General features: G+C 37.2%; 1 protein-coding gene across 47 annotated transcripts in view; it reads right to left on the reverse strand.

Annotated features, from left to right (window-relative positions):
* TENM3 (teneurin transmembrane protein 3) overlaps positions 1-18,233 on the reverse strand; it is a 1,291,416-nt gene that overhangs the window by 134,348 nt on the left and 1,138,835 nt on the right. For all 47 annotated transcript variants that reach the window (XM_038135908.1, XM_038135903.1, XM_038135907.1 and 44 more), the window contains one exon: positions 1,479-1,716. In XM_038135908.1, coding sequence (XP_037991836.1) covers positions 1,479-1,716 — 238 coding nt within the window. The remainder of the gene's footprint in view (positions 1-1,478; positions 1,717-18,233) is intronic.

The following is an 18,233-nucleotide window of genomic DNA, read 5'->3' on the forward strand; positions in this document are numbered from 1 at the left end:
ATGTTAATACAGTTGATACTGAGCCTGAAAACCATAGTCAGTAGGGAACCCTAATCAAAAGGGGAAAAATCAATGACAAATAAGATGGGTTCTACATCTCCAGAGTTCAAACCAAGTAAAACTATTAGAAAAACCAAAGTAGTAGGGCTCTGTCAGTTTTTACATGAAATTTTTACATTTTACCTCATTCACAAGTGTTGAAAATTTGAACACTCAAAATACCCTTAGGTTTTCATCAGAAATGTTTAAAAGATGAAAAGACTTTACTCTGCAAAAAATGCTTAAGGTTTAATGGCAGTGGCATTCTCATTCAAGTAGTCCTACACCTTCATAAAGACAACAAAAATATATATGGCAATGGAAGCAAACATCAATGACCTTGCCCATCTACTTAGGATTAACTACTATCAGGAGAACATCAAACATCTTTTTCCCCACTACAAACTCATTTGTTCTCTAAGAAAATTCTTCCTTAAAGTACTAAACTGTTTGAATATGATGATGAAATCTCTTCAGTGGAATGCTGTTCCACAGTGCTCATGTCTCAAACAGCACAGGACAGTCCAAAAAAACTAAGAGAAGGAATAGCCATTCCAAACTGTCTAACAGAGGAGTTGCCTGAGACATCTATGGCAACAAAAACTACTTAAAAGAGAATCTTAAAGTCATGTATGTTTTAAATTGGTCAAAATAATCTTTACTTTGCTATAAAACATAATTTAGAGGGATTCAAAGAATAAACTGAAGGGATTTCATAAACATTTTCAGGAATTACTGTCAACTTAAATATAGTAATAAATGCTCAGTTTAATAACTAAATTGGAATATTACAGCTTTCCTTAATAAAAAAATTAGTGCTGATTGAGTGTTACATGAGTACTAATTAGCCACTGTAGGTAAATTCAGCTCTGTGCCAGTAAGTCCTATCAAAATTTTTATAGATTATTCTACATCTAAAAAAGCTAGTGTCACTTTTCATATTAGCTACTTCTTTCCTAGAGGCAGTTATCAATGACAAATTTATCATTACACTGAAACTCAGTTCTTTTGTCTCAGGAAATCCTAGTACCTTTAAAAACACCTCGCTTCACGTAAGTACTTCTTTAAAGGTACCAAGTACAAGAGTTAAAAACTATTACAGAATGTTATTTGACATTTGATCTGTATGACAGTACATATTTGACACATTTCTGGCAAGCAAGGCAAGAAATTTCTTCAAACAGGCAAAAGTCACAGGTTATGAACAGGAAGGGAAACGCTTGTCTGGAAAAATTAACATACTCTAATTACTCTGGAATAGAACAGTAAGGGAGAAGAGTGTCATTGATGATTTTAGAGAGAGGACATATTTTTCAGGACTGACAACTTTCCAGTTTTCCTTGCTGAATGAGGGGAAGTATTAGCTGCAGGTCAACTTTCATTAAGTTAAATGTTTTCTTTAGCATTGCCACAGTCTGTAGTAGTACCTAAGTAATTACCTGCTTTCCAGAGGTGCATTACTGCCAAGCACCCAGCTGTCCTGCAGCTGGACTGACTCAGGTGTGGTTTGCAGCTCGGCGGGCAAAGCAGCCGGCGGGGCCGGACTCTGATTCCTCCTATTTGTCAGTGAGTTTCTGTTAAGTGAGGTGATGGATGGGTGATGCTGTGCTGAATGTTGCTTGTGAGAAGGTGGCAAAGGCTGCAGGGTCGACTGGCCTTGGTTATTTGGAGGTTGTTCTAAGAAGAAAGAAAATTACAGTTCGTTATACATCTTGGCATTTGCTACAACCAAAGCAGAATGAGAAATTCAATATAATCCTATCATCTAATATATTTGCATATTATTCTATTAGCAGACATTCAGTGACATTCTGTAAGAGCAAGTTTACCCTTGATACACCAAGTTCTAATTAATACACAACAGATGGTAAAATTGCTTTTGGTTTTAATTTGTTTCAGTTTTTTTTTTAAAATCTGGTTTTATTAACACCTACAGAAAATAGCATCTGACAGATCCCCTAATGTGCCTTTAGACTTCAGCTTTTTTTAACAAACCAACCCTGAAATTAAATGGGTAATTTCAGTAGAACACAAAGGTTTTCAAAATGCATATAATCCCTATAATTATTTAATGGAGTTTTTAAGCTTTATTTAACTGCAATAAATTATTACAAGCTAGATGCTAAACAGCAGTAGACTACTCTAGTTTAGTGCATTTCAAATAAGGCAGATCTGCACTATGATCTGCTAATAGATGCTAAGTATTCTTCAGCAGAAGGTCACTCTGTGAAGCAGATGTTGCTTCATGGATATTTAACAGACTGATTCACATCTGATTACAACGTCAGAAGACTCATATACTTAATGACCGTCACATCCATTAGAACACACACAGAACAGATTTTCCAATTTCACACCATGCAATATAAATACAGCTTGGAGGAAGTCACAGGTGATAAGGGAGTCAGGCCATCGAAACAAAAGGAAATATTTTCTGACTTAACCAAAGCACACAACTCCCATAAAGCTTAAACTCAAAATCTCAAAACAGCAAAACCTGCAATCAAATACCTCCATCAACGTTAGGTTTTAGCAATCTGTTCCATAAAATCACTGGCAAATAAGTCATAAATATAAGACAAACATTTTACAATACAATGCACACAAAACTAACTCCTAAACGTGTAACACTTAACAATTATGTAATTAAAATTGTAATCTATTTCTTACACTAATGTAGCAGAACATACTTCATAATATACATGCAAGTGTTAAGCAGAGCAGAAGATACAGGACATGCACTTTTCTCACAGTGCAAAAGCTTTCAGGTAGCTTTTTAATTAGTTGTTTGATTTCCATAAGCAATTCCCTTTTGGAACTGGTTATAATTGCAAATTGTTACAAACTCAATAATAAAATTCTAGTACAGAGAACACAGGAAAAGTATTTCTGTTGAAACAGATGTTTCCAATAACTTACAGGTGACTGCTACAAAATTAACTTAACTGTGAGCAATTTCTGAGGTTGTGAACATAAGACAACATGAAAATGTTAAGAAATAGACTTAAACAGAAAAAAACCAAGTCTTTGGAATAATTTCCTTTCTGAGAACCACATTCTTCTTTCCAGTGGTCAACATGACTTTTGTCGCAAACAACAGCAATGCTGAATCTCTCATTGAAAGAATAACAGCATTTATACTGCTAGTGAGATTTTCAACACCAAATCCCTAATGTATTAATGCAAAATTCCAGTCCAGGTAGGATACAACCGATAAGCTTTACCTTCACCAACACTGACACAAAGGCTGTCACTTCATGTGATTACAATCACTGTCAAGGGCTTTAAGCCACATTTCAACAAGCCAACTAAAGAAAGTTAACACACCAACACTAGACCAAAGAATTTTCCCCATATATGCTTAAAATTTTATCTGATTTAGATAGCAAGCTATTTATCAGCTGGTGCAAAATTAACTGTGGCCTTATATTTTGCAATACATAAGTGCATGTGTATATAAAAAATTATATATGTGCACATGTCTGTTTAAGTATTTACACACATGTATATGCAAATATATCCATATAAATTATTAATTAAATAAATTAATTACATAAATTACACAAAAATGGCAGGTGGAATGAAGTAATTCACATTAATTTATTTAAATTGGATAGATAAATTAATTAAAATTGTTCTTAGGATCAGACTTTTCTTTTTTATTCCCCTTTCTGACTCTCCTACCAGCCTAGCCTTTTTGGACAGTTTTGCCATGATCAGTGCAAAACTCTCTTCCACTGCAGCTCCTACCAGCTGAAATGTTATCTTGACATCCCTCTTGTTCATTAATTTCTCTTCTCATTTACAGTCTCTGCTGAAAATCAATCTTCCAGTCTATCATTTTTAGTACTAAAGCTGCATTCTCTGCTAAAGACAAAGTAGAGGATTGATCATCATTGTTCTCTTGCACAAAGGAGGGTGTGAGCGCCAGGCTTGTCTCAGGTAGGTGTCACACCTTCTCACACACTCTACCCCATGAGGAAGAAGGATAGTGAAGGTTCTGTAAAGGGCATTTATACACTCCACAAATAATAATTTGTGGAGATTTAATAATTACTCTCAAAATATACTGGAAGAATGAAACTGGATTACTCAGACCACAGCCCAGCTATGCAGGCCACTATTTGGAATTTAGATTATTTCCCCATAAATTTACTGTGAACCAGAAGGCCCTTCTGCTATATGACATACAAACATTACTGACACTGAAGATACAGAGGAACATATAAAAGAAATTAACAGAAGCTAGAAGGGAGCTAGAAGGCCACAGCAAGTGCAATTTCACAAAGATCACTTGTCTTCCAATCCCATTTTCTCTCTCCGCAGAATGTTGACAAGTGACATTTTCTTGTGTCTGAGGGTGGCTTCAGTTGGCAGGGAATCTACAGCTTCTTCAAAATCAAAAATGCCTGAAAAATCTGGAATGATTTATTTCTTTTCTAATTGTGCAAAAGCCACAGGTAGAGTTGCATTTAACAAGGTTAGATTTTCCATAAATCAACAGAGCTAAAATCCATACTCCTCTAAATTTACTCAGTCTTACACTGTCATTCTGAATGAGAGATCACTGAGGACTGCTTTTTGGATCTTTTCTCCAACCTGCCAGATTTCCCCAATACACAGTTCTTCTGATTGCTGCACAATTTCCAACAAACTCTAATGTTGCACCACTGATTAGCGAGGAAGAGAGAATCATCACAATAGCCATGTTTTGAATGACATTCTTAAGCTGGAGGCAGACTTCCTTTTTTACTCTTTTAAGGACTTAAGAGTTAAAGAACAGCTTTCAGTTTTCCTGAGGCTTTCACACAAAGCTATCAGTCTTATGGGGTAAGAACCTCTCAACATCTCCGTGACACCAAAAATATTCTCACCGCACACGCAGGGAAACTGAGGCATGTATGTTGATTCACACTGCTCTCCTGAGAAATCAGCATTACTGCCAGAATAGCTTCAGTTTTCTTGCTTTTCCTACTTAACAAGTTTGTAAGGACAGTGGGATGACATGATGTGTACTTCATAAACTCTGCAGCACTGGACACTACTCCCTGTAATAACAGCCCTCCATGTGCCGCAATATCGAGTGCCAGGACCCTGTAACTTCTCTTTCCTCCCTATCAACCATCGGAGTCCTAGAGGGAAATACATCTTCCCTTGCTTATTGAAAAGACAGAAGCCCTGGGACTTGGCCAGCTCCCTCACAACAAACCACTTATTAGAAGAAAAAGCATTCAAATCTGATAAAGTACAATTGGGTTGAAATGCTTAAAAACTATTCCAGAGAGGTACAGTTGCTTTGCTTTAAATTGGATTTTAAAAGCTATCTTAATTGATTTAATCTAAATGGGAAAGTCTAATTTACACTAAAATTAAGCAGATACAGGTAGGTACAGGTAGGCTTAGGTCTAAAGATGTAAAGTTTTAATTATAACGTTCCTGTTCAGTTTGGACCTTAGTAACTGTAGAGCAATCCCATTCATCTTAAAGAAAAGATTTCTGCAGCAATAAGCAAACATAAACAGGCCCAGCAACCAGTCTGTCAAAGTTCTTCAGGTGCAACAAACAAACCCCACACTTTTAAGGCATTTGTTGAGTAAGTCAGCATCAGATAATTATGTATGTGAACATATGCACAGAACTCGGAAAAGTCACAAGAAATGGGGTAGAAAGCTGTCTTACTACAGTTACATGATTTTTTTCAAAACATATTTAAACTGTTATTTACCCTGGGGAATCACAGTGAAGCAAAGCAGCCATTTCAATTGCAGAGGTAAATGACATGCAGTTCTGTAGCCTTTCACAAAACCTTTTAGTCTTTTATTTTTCAAAAAGTAATCTACATCTAATTAATTTTATCATTTAATTGTTACAGAATTTGAACAGCATAGGAAGGAGAGACATTTATGATACCTACTGCCATGTGGGGGAAAGGGGCTAATTCAGAGGCAGAAAAGCAGACCCAAGTAACCATGAAAAAAAAGTAATTTGCTTCATATTTTGTGTCTTTCTATAACAGATAGATCATTGAGACCTGTGAGCTAGCTACTCATCTAAGAAAAAGAGAGGTGATTTTCATTTGATAAGGATTAGACTTTTAAACAGTGTATAACTAATGTGAACTTAGAGTTCCCATGACAAACACAAAAGCAAAGTCTTCCATTATGATATAAACATTTCAAATGTGAGCAAAATGTTATTCAATATCCATGTCTACAAGACATGGATTCAATATCCATGTCTACGAGAGTCTTAACTCTTTCTGGTCAGGCTGCTCCTTTTCTATTCTCTCTTTAGAAAAGTCTCTGCCATGGTAAAGGAAATATCCGTAACACATACTAGATGTGAGAACCTGGAGTAGACTGAATGTTTTAGGAAATGCATGAAATGTTTAGAAAACTTAAAAAAAATATAATCTTTTGTTTGAAGGTCACTGGTCCCTGGCTGCTAGCAGTAAAAAGTAATTTCTATAAGTTTGATTTCCTGATTTGATTTGGTTTGATTTCCTCAATAAAACCCTTCAATGGACTTGAAATTTTACCTAATTGACACATGGTCATATCTTCAAAAGTATTGTAAGCAGTAGTGGGATTTAGCTCAGAAGTCCCTGCAAATTGAAAAGAGTGGGTATTATGGCTTAATTATTCCTAGAGCTCCCAAAGGAGCTCTTTTTTAATGTTCCTGCTTACAGAGGGGTAAGACAGGCTACCTGCACCACTATAGCCACGGCTTCAGGGATCCTGTGGGCAAGTGAAACCAATCACTCTACAAGTCTCTGGTCTGGGAGCACCTTCCACGAGAAGCCACATTTAATTAATGAAAACATAAAGAAGGTTATGTGTTCAGAAGAAAAAAAAAAAGACTATTTAAGTGTTCATTTGCCATTAGGCAGATCTGTCTTTTGAATGAACCACTGCTTCAGTTCAGTTTTTCCTGCCAGGGTGTGTGAGGCTCAAAGCTTCCTTTCTGATCATTTACTACAAGCCACAGGAGTAATTTAAAACAAGTTGTGTATATGCTTGTTTTGTAGTTAATACCAAGTATTTGCTTAGTCTTACTCACATCCAAATTTGCTTTGCTCTGCCAAATGCCTTAAGGAACCAAGCCGCACACTCAACCCAGGGACTGTGGGGACAGACTGCCTACCATCAGAGGAGAGTCCTTCCACTCTGATTTGTTGTCAGCCTGCCCATCCTTTTCTGCTTAGTTTATACCTAACGGACGTAGATATGGAAACAGAATTAACCCGCAGCCACTGCTGCTGACTTCCCCTGTGCTCGATACATGGTGACAAGCATAAGGAGAAGTGACAAGGACGCTTTGATCTAGATATGCACCTTGTGCGTGTGTGCGTATACTATTATAATATAAAAGGGGCAAAAGTCAAACAAATAGCTTGATCAAAGTGGGCCAGTGTTTGTCTCCTCATCAGTACAATGCCTGTAGGGTCTGAAAACCTGTCAAGCTATCTGGGACTGAGAAACTATAAGTGAATTTAATGCAGGATAAGCTCTGAAAGATTGCATTGCCTTGCTCATGATTCTACATTTGGGAGAAGTAATAAAGAAAACCTTAATTTTGCCATTTTCCTTTAGATTGCAACATGACTTTACTTTTTTAAAAGAGAAATAAAGACTTCTGTCCTGAAAGGGAAGAAAGACTTATTTGACTGTGGAGAAACTCAAAATGATCCCATGGTTCTCATGTGGTGTCTGTCTAAGACCAGCTGATGAGTGGAGAGAAGTAGATGGAACTCCCTGGAGGGCAGTAGGAGTCCCAAACGTGCAACACTGGTGTTTAAACTACAAAGTACACGTTGATAATTTCCCACACGCTATAAGGATACTGTTCTTTACCAGTTAAATACACACAGGAAGACAAAGAAACAAGTAATGCAAAATAACTGCAAGCTTTAGGAACTGAAGAAAAAATACTTTTACCAATGCCTTTCAGCTGTGTTATCTAGATGAGCATTATACTTCCAGTCAAAGGCACACTTGTAACTTTGTCTTCCTATTTTTCACATCCACTGAGCATAATATTTCCCCTCAACATCTTCATACTGATAATACCTGTGCATTCTCAGCTGTTTTATAATTCAGCTCTCCCTAATGTTTTATAACCTTGCTGCAGAAATAGAAAACACCAGTTACTAATCTATTCCCAAAAACTTCGTAAAGACTATTAACTGAGCTTTAAACTTACTTGAAAGGCACATTTTTTTGACCCTGGTATTTTTAGAATAAACAAGCTGAAAAGCTGTCCCCTATATGATATGTGACCCTATGAAGATAGATAACATAACTTTCTATTTTATGACATTTACTTTGAAAATCTGATTAAGATAGATGTCTCCAGTTTGTTATTCTTCAATGTCATGTTGTCATAGTTCCCATCAGCAAGATGCTTTAAAGCCTTTCGATTAATATTGTATGCCAGAACTGAAATTACATCCTTTGTCGTTTAGTTCTTAATGGTGCAAGTGATATCTATCAAGTAGTGTTTTATGAAGCATGTGTGATTTTTATTACAGGCTGTTTTCACAAATCTTCTTCAGGTCTCATAAAGACTGTTCATGGTTCACAACAAATATGCCTTACATTTAAAATCATGCCAATTCTCGATGGAAAATAAACCTTGGATTTTTCAGCAGGGTTTATCAATAGACCAAAACTCTTACTTAATTTAAATCTGTATATAATCACCTTAATTCGCAAAGCAAAAATACTACTCTAAGCCCCTCCACTTTGCATGAGAACTCTAGAGTAAAAAAACCTCTGAACAGCAATAAATGTAATGTTTTAGTTTCGTAAGTAAAGGGTTATGTTTGCCAAATCTTCTAAATGCCCTGAAATAAATTTAAAATAAAGATGGCACAAAGGTAGAACAGAAGACACAACATTCCCCTATAACCCAAGTACAACAAGGATCTTAATTTGCAGCATCCATATTTGTAAAATAAGATGCATATAGTCAAAATTCTTCAGTTTACTGGAAACCAGATAGTTAGGGGCAGCTGGGAAGGAATCTTAAGGCTGGCTATTTTTGGTTAACCTGCCATTTAAGCAAAAAATTGCAAAGTCAATAAAACTTAGGCCTCAGATGACACACGAGCAAAACGTATTTTTCTAGTATGTTTTTGTCCAAAGACTTTCTTTTGTTACCTAACAGAGTAAGGCAAATGCACTGCAGGAAGAAATCCTGCCCATTGAGAAGAAAGTGGGCATTTCTTCCACTGGTGGTGGTGAAAGGAAAAATCGCAGGATTTACTTCTGAAAGGTTTAATAAATGTTGTTTCCACTCTCTGTTGTTCACTGTGGGAACGGAACCAGCTCACTTTTAAAGCATTTTTTTCCATTAGCTGGAATCGATTCTCAAAGCATTCAAACATAAACACCTCCAGCCTGCAAACACTCCATTAACCCCTTCAATACCTATGTAACACACAGTCAATATTATGGCAGGCAAAATCTGTTTAATTTAACTACCACAAGGAGATAATGTCATCTTATCTGGTACCTATATAAGGGCCCAGCTAACAAAAAGTAGATACAAAAGCATGTGGGGTGAAAGAGCTCAGATATGGAGATCAAATACCACCTGGATCAAGGAAAACCACTGATGTTGTTTCCATGCTTAAGGCAGTCATTTAAAGTAACAAAGTAAACTGGACTTTGCTGGTTTTCACCTGAACTGTGGAAGCTTAATCACCTTATGAAAGCTGAACCTGAGATATATATTTCAGCTTCAGTGAAAAAAGCTATAGTGGAACTAGTTCATGAAACAATCTTCCTAATAGTGGCCTCTTTCTCCCCAGAGGGATTTAAGAAGAAAGATGAAAAAAGAAAAAAAATACAGAAACACTGCTAAAGTAAATTGAAATTTAACCTGCTGGGGTAACATACTGAGGATTTTGCTTTACAAGAAAATGAAATAAAACAGAGGATATAAAACCCAGGATAGCAGCTATGCACACAGGAAGAACGAGAAGCAATAGTCCTGCTGTTGTATTACACAAATGCCATCTCCTTCCACCCCAGCCTAACCCACATAGTAGTTAGCAGGGATACTAATAGATATTTATTTATATTCTTCTTTTAGGATCCAAGGTCTGTAAAACCAAACAAAATCCACCATGGGTAAAATGTCATTGACTTATTTCCAACAATTTACCTGGATATCAAACTGGGAAAAGTTGGTATCACACTGTGAGAAATCAGAAAAGCTTGCCCACTTGAGACACAAAAATGACACTCAGCTTGTACTATCCAGAGATTCAAAATATAATAATGCAACCTTCAGTGGTGTGCTCCTGGCCTGACTTGTCCACAGTGGGGTTCAGATGTTTTGCATGACTGTGGGCTTGGGGCTTTTTCCCCCCACTGGGGTATAGCAGTCTCCTAGACAAATAGTCTGTGACGAGGGGGATCACCAAGACCACAGGCTTCACTTACTTATGTTTTTTCCTAAGCAGAGCAGATCTATCTTCATCTTCATAAATTAAATCATCTTTCATTCTTATTTAGAGTCTGAAGTGAGAAAGTTATGCAACTATTGTTAGCTTCATACAATCTTCTTAGCCGCTAACTCATGGAAATCAGTGGAGAAACATGTTTTCAGTTAACAAATTGAAGGTTAACTCGTTAATCAGAGAATTGAGGTTTCCAGTGAAAAAAAACAAAACATGAAACAAAAATGGAGAAGTCCAGCTGAAAGACTTTGTACAGGGAGAAAAATTCAGCTTTCCAAAATGGTGACGGGGACTGGAATTAATTTGAAAAACCTTGAAGTACATAGTCAAAACCCACCTGTAAAACACAGGTGAAATGATTCAGAGTATGCCATTTCCCACTTTGCTCACCCTGCACCTTATGTTTATACCAAACACAGACAGACACTTAATTTTGACTGCAAAAATTGTGATTTATAAATATATGTCAAAAAGTAGAACCATGCTTCAGCTGTAAGCTGGGTGAGTTCTACAATGTTTCAGTCACAGTGTGTTAATATATGTGCTCATCTCATACAGCATGATTCGCTGGAGTTAAAAACAGTTCCCATTTCAAAGTCTGATGTATGGCTTCTTAATAGATTTCTTAGCATTTTCAAGTGTTAGATAATTTTGGTTCCTATCCAAAATCATTAATCCAGAGTGAGCTATGTGTATGTTTTCCTTTGTCTTCTGATTTTATTTCTTATCACTTCCAAGAAAAACAATTTGCCAAAGCTATTTATTTTAGAAGCATAGTTACTACTGTACAAGTTAAGAAAACCTAAACTCTTGAAGCTTTTTACCCGAAAAAATACACTCTCAAGTCATGATTATGTAATGCTTACAGATGACACAACCAGTGCTGCAAAAGCCTGCCTTTCTGCCCAATAAATAAAATATCATCTAAAGGTTCTTTCACTACTAAGCCTGACTTTTACTGACATATGGCTGACATTCATCAAGAAGGAGCAAGCCCCTAGTCTTCCTCAAATTCAAGAGCCAGAGGAAAAATTCTGCATTAAATAGGTCAACTAAAGTCTTTGTCATGGACTTGCAATAGTTAATGCCATCCTTTGAACATTTTGCAAATTTACAAATCCAAATGCAGTTTGAAAGGCTGCTAAAATTAGTTCATTATAAGCAATTAAATTCTTTACCAATTTCTGCATGCTCAACCCTTGTCAGTACACACAAGGCCACACTAATAAAATCTGTGAAAGATAAGCCAGGAATGGGAACACACAATATAAAACTTCTAAGCAAAACAGGTGAGTTTGTTTCATCAGATTTGAAAGAACTCAGATAAGAGGGATTCATGTTTTGCTTTGGAGGAAATGAAAACGGAATGGGGGCAGTGACATGAAAAGAAATCCATGGGGGAAAACGGTAGAATTGCACAGAAAAGGGCTTGAATAAATAATACACAGAGGAGACCTCACAAAAGTTAAGAGATGAGAGAAAAGTTCTGAGAACATTGAGAAAGCATATACAGTTTCATTAGAAAAATCACGACAATCAAAATTTTATGGAAAACATAGAAGTGAGATGCTTACTCTGGCTTGACTTTAAAAAAGAAATTTAATTCTGGCCTCTAGAGTCAAAGCAAAAATTCTTACAGACTGCAGCTTGGGCCTTAGAGCAAGAGAGAAATAAAGCAGTAGATCACCAGACGAATTCTTGTCTCCAAATCAATTAATTGACTGGTTATCAAGTATAAGAAATAAGCAGATTATGAAAGACAGGAAAAGAATAGGGAGCCAAGCTTCCAAAATAGCTTTTAAACACTTTTTCTCTTAACTGTGTCAAGGAAGAGAAACGCATAATAGGGGGAGGCCTCCACAAGAGCAAACTAAAGAACTATTGTTCTCTAATGACTTTAAATAAGCTTTTTAGGCTTACATGCGAATTAGAATTTTCCTCTTCCTTCGTATGAAAAAAAAAACCAACAAAACCACTCTTGATTTTAGTAAGATATTATTCTATTCTAATGACAATCAAACCTAGTTGGGTATCAATCAAAAGAACAAATCCATTGCAAAAGATTTCTTAAAAGGTATTCTGGGTTTCCAGTACAGCTGCTTCCCTTTTCAGTAGCAAGACTGAGTGATTAACCCTCAAATCAAACATTGACTTTGAACTGCTAAGAGTTGAAACAAAAACTACCTGTCAACCTGACTGCCTCAGTTCATGTAACTTATCAACAAAACTCTTCCCTACCTAGCACATCATTTTAAGCAAATCTATAAATTCAGAGGTTTAAGTGGACAGGGAGAGTGATTTAATTAGAAATTTTTAGGTGTTCACTATTTATTTTGTAAGTGCTGTGAAAGACAGCAGTATGCTGAGCAGTTTAAGCAGACTGTATTGTAATTAATGATAATAAACAATTTTGTTCAATATTAAACAAAAAGTTAAGGGTAAAAGTTCATAATTTTGAAAAGAATTTATAAAACACAGAAAAATAAGAAAATCAGTTTTTCTTACACTTAAATTCCACATATATTTTCCCAAATGACTGCAGGCTTTGTCTTTCCTGTTTGTGTTTTCATTAGGTCCTAGTTGTGTTGCTGCTACAAAGCTAGTTTCCAGCAGATGATGTTTCACATCAGTTTCCAGCTAAACTTTGCAGCTTCTTGCCCGAACCAAGCTCCTTAGAAAAACATGGCTGATTCATGTCATAGTAAGCTCTTCCTCTTAATAACACTGCTGTAGTTCTCAGACACTGACAGAACCAGTAAGAGGTAGAGAAATCACAGCTCAGTACTACCCCCTTTAAATAGCCAACTAGATAGTATATACAAAAAGACCCCAAAAGAACAGAGCTAAAGTAATTTTTTTGAAAATAAAGTTTTTGAAACAATCGCAAATACACACAAGTAAGTACAAAAAAGATCACCACCATGGTGCAGTGGAATGTGATGAAATCTCCCATATATCATTAGCAAATGCAAGCTGAATTCATTCCATGATGCTCCTGACCTCTGAGTAACTTCAGCAGCAAAACAAAAGTTGCTGCTTCTTTTGGGATAAGCAAAGACTAAAAAAATGATTCATTACAATTTTATGTTCTTCTGGTAGCATTATAGATTCCACATACTATTTCGTTCTTAAAACAAAGATTTATCAGAAACCTCCTAACAGTAACCTGATTTCTACATATGCAGAATTTGTGTTTCAAATTACTTAATGTAGAGGAAGTGTGTAAACTCCCTTTAAAACCTAAAAGCTGTCATTTCACCCATAACAAATTTGGCAAAAGCATTTCTAGGTATGCTGAGAGAGCACTTGCAAAGACAGCTTGCTCACCATGTAACACTGCTGATTTATGAAGCAAGCTATGCCCCAGTCAAGTGGGACAAGATTTTACACAGGCACAGAGCCAGCAGAGATCTGAATGACTGGACTCCCTGAAAACCTGCTGCCTTCCACTTGTGGGGAAAAACCCCTCTATTTCTAGCATAATCACACCCTCTCCACCGAAACATGTTTCACAGGTCCATTTTCTGCCAAAACTATCATATAGGAAAATACCTTTCTTTTTGTCTTCTGCTGAAACTGCAACACTGGTGACAAGGAACCCGTGTGTGGGGGTGGTACATGATTGCAAGGGAAACAGATGGTCTCAAGCTGAGAAGTCTGGTATTTAACATGCTTTTATAACTACCACCGGGGGCTAAAACCAAACATTTCAGGAGGAAGAATTGTTTCATGGTAAGATCGCAGCAAAGCATGTCAGGAAATCTCTTTTTTTACTCCTGGCATAGCCAGTGGTGTGATCACAAGCAAGCGAGAGCCTCTACGTCCAGCAGTCTTGCTACTGAAATCAATTATGTACCCAACAGCTCTTTGCTGCTCCTGAAATGGTAGATGTTCTATGTGTAAATGTCCTCTGCTCTCAGAACAAATTTACGATGAGAAGTACACAGACAAATGTGTTTGCAGAGAGGTGGAGGAAGGGTAGGCTTTGTGTTCTGCCAAGGGGTGACTCCACACTGCTGCCAGATCGGGGAATGGGAGGGGATACTCAGAACACTAGGTTTTTTTCTGATATAGGTCAAGTTTCCACCACCTGTGGGTAGGGAAGCACATGTAACCCATCCCACCTGCTCCCTACAGAATTCCCTGCAGCCCAATTTCCCGGCTCCATGCAGGTATTAGTGTGAAAATTTCATCTGCACATTCTTACCCAAGGTGCAAGGTTTCACAGGTTATATGTGGCATTACAGGAGAATGTTCTGTCTTCTACAAAGATAAACCACCAATCTCACAAACAAAGTAGCATTTCTTCACTAAAAGCTACTGGGTCACTTTATAATCTCAGGTGAATTGAATCTATTAAAGAGATTCACACTTTGGAATACAACGCCAAAGAAAATAAATACAAACAAACAGGAAGACTTCGAGGTACATTAGCTGCAAAAATTATCTCAGAAGCAAACGCTTTTAAGAAGCTGCAAACATGTACAATTAGAAGCGTTTTTGAAAGCTCAAAGCCTAAATAGCTGTCAGCAACTTCACCAGCAAGTGTAAGTTATTTACAACAGCAAGCAGACAGATTATCAAGATAACAGAAGCACCGATTAATTGCATAGCCTAAACTGGCAATGAAAACAGGGTAGAGCCCTGCATGTGTGAATATTTATTTTTAAATAGGTATGTTTCAGTTCCAATATTTCCTCTTTTAGTTGTTATCATTTAGTAATAATCATTGAATCAAACTGCTCTTTTAAATTTTTTTTCGAATGTTTAGGAGTAAAAACCTGACTTCTCAGGTAGCCTCCGTAAGACTTTTCAAATCTCTAAGTACCACTGAAATACTGAACCAAACCTAGGAGCTATTTTGAGTTGCTAGAACAGTTACAAAATAAGACACTTGCATGGCAATATTCTTCCATAACATCACAAGCTTCAAGCATAGATTTCAAAATATTTTATAGTGGTCAGTAAAATTTGGGTAAAGATCTATTGAATTTTGCTAAGTATAGACTTCTTCATGGCACATTATATGTATTATACGCTCTTCTTTAGAGACAAAAGGAAAATCTCAAGAGTTTCCATGTTCAGTGGTTTATATTCAGAACCTTTTCTACCTGTACAGAACTTCTGAAAAAGACAAGAATAATTTATCTTCAAAATACCTACTGTATACTGGTTTTGACTGTGTGGAGCCCTACACGACAAGACACAAAAAGTGCTAAAGGACAAGGTGAATCAAGTCAGTTTGCAGAAGTGACTTGAAGTGAAGCTGGCTTTTGATATTGCTGAACAAGAAAAGTGGCCAGTCCTTTATCTCTGTACTGACTCATGGATGGTGGAGCACTGAAGACGGGATGAGAAAGCTGGGGCAGTTCAGCCTGGAGAAGAGAAGGGTGTGTGAAGACCTCATAGCAGCCTTCCAGTAGCTGAATGAGGCCTAAAGGGAAGCCAAAGAAGGCCTCTTCTTCAGGAACTGTAGTGGCAGGACTAGGAGTAATGGGTACAAATAAAAAGAGAAGAAATTTAGGTTAGATAACAGGAAGAATTTTTTTTTATTTTGAGGGTGAGACACCAAAATAGGTTGCTCTGGGAGGCTGTGGATGCCCCAGCCCTGGCAGTGCTTGATGCCAATTTGGATAAGGCCTTGAGCAACCTGGTCTAGTGGGAGGCGTCCCTGCCCAAGGCAGAGGGAATTGGGACTAGATGATCTTTAAGGTCCATTACAACCTCTTAACATTCTATGGTTTTATGATTATATGATGATTAATGGGGATCATGGTTAATGAGGATGTATTGAAATTTTTGAGACCTGAACATGACTTAAATGGAAAAAGAAGCTGCAAGTCTATTGGTTTTGGCTGGGGTAGAGATAGTTTTTTTCACAGTAGCTGGTACAGGACTATGCTTTGGATTTGTGCTGGAAACAGTGCTGATAAATCAGCGATATTTTAATTATTACTGAGCAGTGCTTACAGAGGCAAGGCCTTTTCTGCTCATCTCTAAACCCTGCCATGGAGGAGTCTGGGAATGCACAAGAATCTGGGAGGGGACACATCTACGACAGCTATTCAAACTGGTCAAAAGGACATTCTATAAAATAGGGTGTCATGTTCAGCATATAAACTAGAGGCAAGGTTGGTTGGGAAGCCACTGTTCAGGGACAGGCAGCAGTTGGTCGGTGATGAGAAAATTCTTTTAATTTGCACCACTTGTCTCTCATGGGCTTTACTTATCTTTATCTTTGTTATTTTCCTTTCTATTACAATTTATTTTTTCTTATTACATTTTATGTCAACTATTAAACTGCTTGTCTCAACCCACAAGTTTTCTCCATTTCCCTGTTACAAATTCTCTTTTGCCCATCCTGCTGGGCTAAGGGAGTAAACAAGTGGCTATGTGATGTTTAGTTGCTGGCTCGGGTTAAACCATGACATGCAGGTACCAGCCAGACATCAATACGCTGGAAGTCTAGATACAAGAAACTTACATCCTTATCCTATGAATCACAATGGATATACTTTCTCTAGAACCCAGCTGGCTGAGGTTGCTGGCATGCAAAAAGTCTACCCTTGGCCAGCAGACAACAACATGGATGAACATGTCCTGGTTTTGACTAGCTCTGACAATAACCTGGGGGGTGAGTCAGACTAGTAGGGAAGTATATAAAATGAAGGCACTTGCAATGCCCCTGGGCCCATGCCTCATTCAAGCTCAGAGACCTGATATAAATCTTGTTCATTGTTTCCAGTAGGAGCTTTGTAGCTTCTTCAAGTAAATGCCATTTGATTATTATTTATCATGTTTCCAAAACATTAAATTGCAGAAAAAACATCTCATCTGCCCATCTGCCAGAGGCATGACTCTTGCTTTATGACTATTTATATTCATTCCTCACCCAAATGTAGGCCATGGGGGCACTACTGAATCTTTGTCACACTCTGAGAATATAGATGAAAATCGTTTGGGCCATCAAAATAAATGACTCATATACTGAAGTGGAAGATTATGTTACTTTTCTTTAGGAAATCCCAAGAAAGAAATTTGATGGCTGATATGCTGCTGCTCATGCCAGTGTTGTTTTCTGTAACAGTTACATGTACAGCCAATCTCATGTGAGTTTTCACAGTCCCAGCTGGTCAATTCATCAGGTACAACAGGATGTGTGAACTCCTCTGACATGATAAACTCTCCAGATACTCCAAACTGCATTGTACTTAGTACAGATCTTTGCTGAACATAGGCAAAGATGCCAGATTTACTCCCTCTACAGTTAGTGCTCAGTAGTTTGTTTAATGGTGGAGGCTTTTGCTAATTCCAGTAGTCTTAAACAGCTTTATAACAATCTCTTCTTACTGACATAAACAGAGTAATTATGGTTTCTGGTCCTTAAGCTGCAAAAGCCAACCCTAGCTGGTTTGTGTGTCTTCTACATCAGCAACAACTTTCACTAAACAGAGATGCACTTTGAATTTTCCAGCTTGCTCACACAGAACAAGAGAGAATAGCAAACTAGTTTCCGTGCAGATGAGTTTATCCCCATTTAAAGTATCCTCACTGTCTATCAATTAGGCCATTTCATTAAGGCTGGAGCTTAACCATATCCACCATTCCTCTACTGCACTTACTTACCTTTTTTTGGTGGAAAGAGGGAAACTCACACAGGAGAATCATTACTAAGCAAATAAAATCTTACTTGAAAAGTAAACATCAAGAAAGAACATTCAAGAAT

This window comes from Motacilla alba, chromosome 4 (assembly GCF_015832195.1).
Source record: "Motacilla alba alba isolate MOTALB_02 chromosome 4, Motacilla_alba_V1.0_pri, whole genome shotgun sequence".
NCBI lineage: Eukaryota > Metazoa > Chordata > Aves > Passeriformes > Motacillidae > Motacilla > Motacilla alba.